The sequence below is a fragment of the Onychostruthus taczanowskii genome, unplaced genomic scaffold (genome assembly GCF_017590055.1).
Source record: "Onychostruthus taczanowskii isolate IOZ18803 unplaced genomic scaffold, ASM1759005v1 scaffold95, whole genome shotgun sequence".
Lineage (NCBI taxonomy): Eukaryota > Metazoa > Chordata > Aves > Passeriformes > Passeridae > Onychostruthus > Onychostruthus taczanowskii.
In genome coordinates, this window is record NW_024507546.1 from 359,336 (window position 1) to 365,853 (window position 6,518).

The 6,518-nt window shown below is 48.0% G+C and overlaps 1 protein-coding gene across 1 annotated transcript in view; it reads right to left on the reverse strand.

Annotated features, from left to right (window-relative positions):
* The window catches only part of SCUBE1 (signal peptide, CUB domain and EGF like domain containing 1), a 187,462-nt gene extending 181,909 nt beyond the window's left edge, over positions 1-5,553 (reverse strand). The window contains exons 1-2 of the mRNA XM_041426817.1: positions 5,466-5,553; positions 2,594-2,716 (exon numbers count right to left, since the gene is read on the reverse strand). Coding sequence (XP_041282751.1) covers positions 2,594-2,716; positions 5,466-5,553 — 211 coding nt within the window. The remainder of the gene's footprint in view (positions 1-2,593; positions 2,717-5,465) is intronic.
* Positions 5,554-6,518: the final 965 nt, after the last annotated feature.

Consider the following 6,518-nt stretch of genomic DNA (forward strand, 5'->3'; position numbering starts at 1 on the left):
CTGGGCTCCACATTTACTGCATTGGTCTAAGGATCCCATTGTTTAGGAAAATTATAAATAACTTCACAAGAGTACACAAATACATACTGATATACAGGACACATTTGTACAAATATGCGCTCCTCAGAATCATCCAAAAAATGTTACTTCACATACTCTACCCCTTACTCTAGAACAGATTTTCAGTGAACAAAAGCAATATTTAAGACTACCATTTAAAATAAACAAACATGCACATTTCTAAATTAACTGCTGTGCCTCAATGCAACCTAAACTGGTAGCTCACTAAAATTTATCAGAATGAATTTGATAGCATAATGTCTTTAAGCTCACTGTACTGTATGAATGGCAATTCTACTTGTTTAGTAAAATCTGGTTGTATGAGAGAGCCTGGGCTGTAAGTGAGTTAGCTGTGATATAATCAATGTTCTTCACACATGAAGCAACACTGGTAGATTTCTACAAACTTAGCTAAAGAGGCTCATTATCTGTACAAAATCTTTTTCTCACAGGTAACTAGTTTCACTGATCAAATGGCTTAATTTGAAAAGCCCAGTTATAACGACTGGACTTTAAAATCAAGAAAATAATTATTTAATGAGCCAGTTTTGATTTTAGCACAACAAAAACAATCCAGTGGGTTTCATCTTTGTTAACAGTCACTTTTATCTCATAAGATAACTTCTAACAGCTGATCACTGTTGTCTTGTGACAGAATACTAAATACCAATCAATTAAGCTAGTCTGTTTATTTCCATAGGTTTTGAATATTTAACATCAAGATGCAAAATAAACCCACTCTCCATGTACAGCAGGCCTGAGGCAAATCTTAAACCTGCCACTGACCCTTTCTGAAGCTTTCTGCTTCTACCAAAATTTGGTATTAATTACCAATTTAAGACACGGAACCAATGCAAAATCTTTAGAACTGCTAACAAAATATTGTAGGAAAAGAAGTTAAGTATCATGCACAGTAACATCTGGTTTAGACAGCTTATGTTACCTGACTAATGCTGAACATCCATGCAGTTTTGCAGTCTGCCCCAGTTTATTCATCAGGCTTGTCAGATATCTAAATTCTATTAGATATGAGTTTGATATCAGACACAGATGTTCCATTATTCTGTACATCATTACAAGGATCACTCTTGTTTTTTACTACTTACTGAGTTTGGGATTTTTGGGTTTTTTCTTACTGAGCCAAGGCAAGTCAGACAGAGATATATGTGTATTAGACAAGCATGAATATAAGCCATGTCTACAGAGCTAAACAGAGCTCAACAACTAAACTATGAATACTTAAAGCATAAGGAAACTTTTAATGAAGAAAACCAATACAATAAGTACCAATGCTGGGAATGCTGTAACCTCCACAGCTGTGACCTCGAGTACATTTTTGCAGAGTTCTGTAGCTCTTTCCCCGGAAGGGATGAATAGAGAAAGAACTGGTGCTGAATGATTATCGTGCTTGCAAGAAAGAAAATCCAGCTTCCAGAGGAACAGCAGCTCAGAGATGCTAGAGCACCAAAAGGCAGACAATCAGAATTTGTCAATTTAAGCCCAAGACAGAAAAATATGATAACCACAGAAATGCTTTCAGAGGGCATTGAACAAACATTCTGGAGGTCCATGGAGAATAATATGTGGTTTCAAATTTTTGTAGACCAAATCAATTTCTAGGTCTTCAATCTTTTGAATGGATGGGCTATAGACATTTTTTAGAAAGCTGCATTCTGCTGCAGAATGAGAGAAACTTGGAAGGAAAATATTATACCTACTAAGTATCTACCAGTGGGGAAAAGTAACAACTTTGCATCTTTTATTTGTAAGGCATTCTGTTGTGATTACAATAATTGTTCTTTTCACCAGAGAATCCCTCCACTGAGACTCAATAGACATGATGAAGTGCACAAAATCCAAAATATGAGTGTACCTAGAGCCTAATAAAACCTGCTAGATCTTTTTCAGTTACAAGACTGATGTGAGGACATAGAGAAATAAAGTAGTTTTTTCAAGTCTGTTATAAGCACAATATCTGAAATGCTTACTTTTAAAATAATGTTCCAAGGATTAGAACTATACAATCATGACCCATGTGGAGTGTCAAAGAGAATCAAACTTCAGCATCCTGTCCGAGTTGGTACAGAAAAATACCTTCTGTAACTTGTCTGGGAAAAACAATGGCGAGTCCTTTCCATCCGCTGTCTGCTGAGGAGCTGGCCAGGGGCCCCGCCCGGCCCGGCCCGTTCTATCCCCGGGCCACACCCACGCGTTTGGCGCGGCGCTTGCAGCCCCAGCAGCAGGCCCACCACTGCCCGCAGCAGCTGGTGCTACCAGAGAACGCCAACCCCTCACACCCCCTTTTTCATTTTAATCTTAAGAGCAGGCTGGCGGGCACAACATTTGCGGTGCCGGACAATTAGCAAAAGCAGCAGGGGGATGTTTGCCAATAAACACCCAGATTTGAGGTTAAGCAGCTGTAAATCTTCATTAATCGTTTCAGGAATTCAGCTATTTACAAAAGCTTTCAAAGAGCAAACAAATAAAAGAAGGGAGGGGAGAACAGACAGGAGAGGAGTCGATCTGTCCTTACCTTCACACTGCTTCCCTTCCCCTTTGTAGCCTGGCTTGCAGATGCATTTGTAGGATTTTGGTGTGTTTTGACAAATTGCGTCGATGTGACAGTCATCCGTTGCTTCTGCGCACTCGTCAACATCTGGAAGCACAGAAGGAACCCCAAGGGGACAGATAAGAAGGGAGACCTGAGCCACAAAACACCAGGGATAGATACTCCCCTTGAAGCTGTCTGCCTGCCTGCGTTCCTAGTGTCATGCTGGAAATGAGAACATTTTAGGACAAATAACTAAACCAGACAACGTGATCTTCTCCTCAAGTCCCTTATAAGCACTGGTCCAAGGAACTGGAGGGACTTGGTCTCACATTTCTGCACTATTAATAAAATACTTAGACACTAGAAATTAGCTTCTGCTGTTTAAGTCTGGTACTAGAGACCCACATCTTAATAAAACAAGAGAATGCTTAAATTACATATAAGAGGAGAAAAAAAGACCACTTGCATGTTCTAGCACAGAGATTTTCCTAATTTATAAAGACAGACCCTAGTTTAAATAAACTGTGCTGGTGGGGGAATGGGAAAAAAAATATTTGAACAGCAAAACCACATTAATACTTTTTACTGAGAAACAAAAAAATAAATAAATGGAAGACCATATGAAACTCGGTAGAGTGGAGGAAAGCAACCTGCAATAACACCATCTACTTGGACTAACACTCATTTAGGGGAAAAAAGTGCCAGCAGCCGTCCCGACCCCCGTACTGGGTACGCCCGACTCTGAAAGGGGGGGACCCAGACCGCATTTCTTGTTTTCAGAGTAGGAAGCCTTCACAAACATTTCAGTGACGGCCATTCGTTCTCTCCCCCAGACTTAAAGAGGAAGGGGAGAGAGGAGGATGAGACAGAGTTGAGATCTGGTAGTCGTGGGAATGTTAATGAGGTGAGCATGGGGAAAAAAAACCCAAACCACTCCGACCTATTCCGGGATGGGGTGTGCTGGGAACACGGGAACACTTACAGCTCTGCCTAAGCTGCCCCGGTCCCGCACTGCCCACAGCCGCTCCCCGGGCACACCAGCACCCGCAGCTTCCGACGCGAGAGCGGCGATGCCACCGCGCACAGCGGGCGGGCCGGGCCGTCAGCGCGGCCGCGGTGTCAGTCCGCACCTCCCAGGGGGCTCCTCCCCGCCTCACGCCACAGCCACATCTGGGGCTCCCGGGAGGACACGGGCAGGCAGCCGGAGAGGGACCCGCAGAGCTGCACAGAGCACAGCCCCCGCTTTATGGTCAGGAAGTACCGAGGAGACAGGGGTGCTGCGGAGGGAGGCAGACGGGCATCCAGCGAGAGGCATGTGCAGTTGGTTTCATGCCAATTAGATTAACAGATCCTCCAAAAGGTGCACTAAAGTGAAAACAGTTTTATTGTTAGCTTGAAACCCTAACGCTAATTGTTTCAGAAGTGCTCACTCAGCCATCTCCAGTGATAAGACACGGGTCCTTCAAAGTCACCGGGAACAGGAGGGGGCTATTTAGAGAGGGGAGAATAAGCAGACATTGTAGCATGGTACACAGCAGAGAACTTCTCTGAGAGGTACAGACGCGGGGCACCTCTGGAATCCCAGAGAGAGAATCGCCTGGACTCTGTATTGTTATTGTGTTATTGTTGTAGAGGTTTTTTTGGTTGTTTTTTTTTGTTTTTTTTTTTTTTTTTTTCAAGAAAGAGGGGAACAGAACACCGAGCGTCGTAATTTTCCAGACTAAGGCAGAGCTGCTGTAATCTGTTGCCTTCTATCTTGTCCATTCGTTTATTTTTACCGCTGAGCCAATTCAGATCTAGCCATGATTTACGTGTCTTAGCTTAGGTGTTGCCCAGATCAGGCACAGATTCAGTCAAGCACAAAGAGAAAAGAAGTTTGGGGGGGGGGGGGGGGGGGGGGGGGGGGGGGGAGGGTTCTGTGCGGTTTTTTTAATGCTTTGGTTCATACTTTCGAGTCATTAAACCGGCATCCATCTCCCATCAAGATCAGCAAAAGTGACAGCCGGACTCTTTATAATGCCGTCAAAAATTAAAACTGCATTGAGCCAAGGGGGACATTTCACAGCAACCAGAGGATGCCTGGGAGTCAGGCGTGAATGCCAATGAGTCAAATGAAAGGGCAAAACCAAGTATGAGCCCCTGCCCTGCTCCACATCTCACATTGCATTACTGGGACTTTAAGAACTTCTAGGCTGACTTCGTTAATTTTGTTACTTTTAAACACTATCCGAGGAATAGGGATTTTTTTTCCACACCCTCCCCCCCTCCCTTCCCCCCATGCCTGTCCCCGCTCGTACTTCACCTTAAAAGATTTCTCCGCATAACTTCAAAACCTGCACACATTTACTTTCAGAAATCACTTGGGGCTCGCAACATTCCGAAGCAGATAGGATTGGGGGGGGGTGTTCGATTTTTGGTTTGTTTTTTTGTACACCGAAGCAAAGTATAATTAGAGCTATTAAACTGATACGAGCGCCCGTGTTAAAAACACCAGGTCTTTGGGTTAATGCGCAGACAAGGAAAACCTGTGAAGATACCCCAGTCAAGGCTTGCTCTGCGGAGTCTCCAGGGCTCAGCACATACTTATCTCGTAGGCACTCAAGGAAAGTAACTTTTTCTTCCCCATCTCTCCCTGCAGAAATCCCTCAGCTCCGGCTGTGTCAAACACGCGAGAAAACGCATCCCCACCGCAACTTCCAAAACCCTCGGCGCTACGAGCAGCGAGAATTTACCTCCCTCTGAATACCGTACAGCGGGCAGAGGAGGGCGGACAGACACGGTCCCCCCGGGGTCGCGGTTGCGCGCCGCCCGCGCCTGGGGAAGGCGGCACTGCGGCGGAGCCCCCTCTTCTTACCTGCGCCCCCGTTGCCTCCCGCCAACCTGCCGGCCCAGGCGAGAGCGAAAAGCAAACAGCAGCGCCGCGAAAAGCAAACAGTGCCCATGATAATGATGCGATCCCCGGTGCCTGTCTGCGATAAGGGACGCGCTCAGGGCCGGCCGCGCGGAGCCGCCGGCGCTGACGCCCTGACAGCGCCCCGCTGATTCGCCGGGGCTCCCGCGGCGGGGGCGGTGCCGGGGCGGGCCGGGGGCAGAGCCGCCCCCGCGGCTGCCCTCGCGCCCCGCCGCCCCGGGGAGGGCGTGTTCGGGCGGCGGGGAGCCGGTCCCTACCCCTGCCCCGAGTGGTGCCTACTGGCGGGTGTGCGGCGCTGCCCGGCGTGGCAGAGCGGCTCGGCTCGCTGCCGCCCCGACAGGTAGGGTAGGCAGGGACCGCGTAGGGACTCCGCAGCATCGCCACCCTCCGCGCTGCGCCCCCCCGTGGCGGGGGCCGGCGCTGCGGGCGCCACCAGGGGATAGACGGACGGACGGACGGACACCCCCACGCCGCGGCTGTGAGGGCAGACAGGCCGGCGGACACTGCCCATCTCCTTGGCAACCCCGGCCAGGGATCCTTCACCCTTCTCGGGTTCAGGCTAAAAGACAACCTTTTTTTTTTTTTTCCCTCTCCCCTGCCTACTTTCTAACTTCGGCTAACTCCGCTCCCGCTTGCCACGGGTCATCACCAGCCGCTTGCTTCCTCCAGGGTTTTAAGGGCTTTGCTGCGGAGGTCAGTGCGCCTTTCCAGCCCTAGGTTTTCTCTTTCAAGCCCTTCATTCGGGCTAACCGCGGCTCCTCAAGGGATCCCTGCGGCCCTGGGCCGGCCAGGGGAGATGCTCTCCCCAAAGTCACCACCACCTTGGAGGTGAAAATCCTTCACTATAAAACCCAAACATGAGATATTTCTCCCCTCCGAGGCAAGCCCCATGATCCTAAACTCTTTTCAGACTGTGTTTAAAGGACTGAAATAGCTGTCAGGCATCCTTTGTTATGGCCATGCCACCCCTCTTTGCTTTACACCTTCTTTCACAGG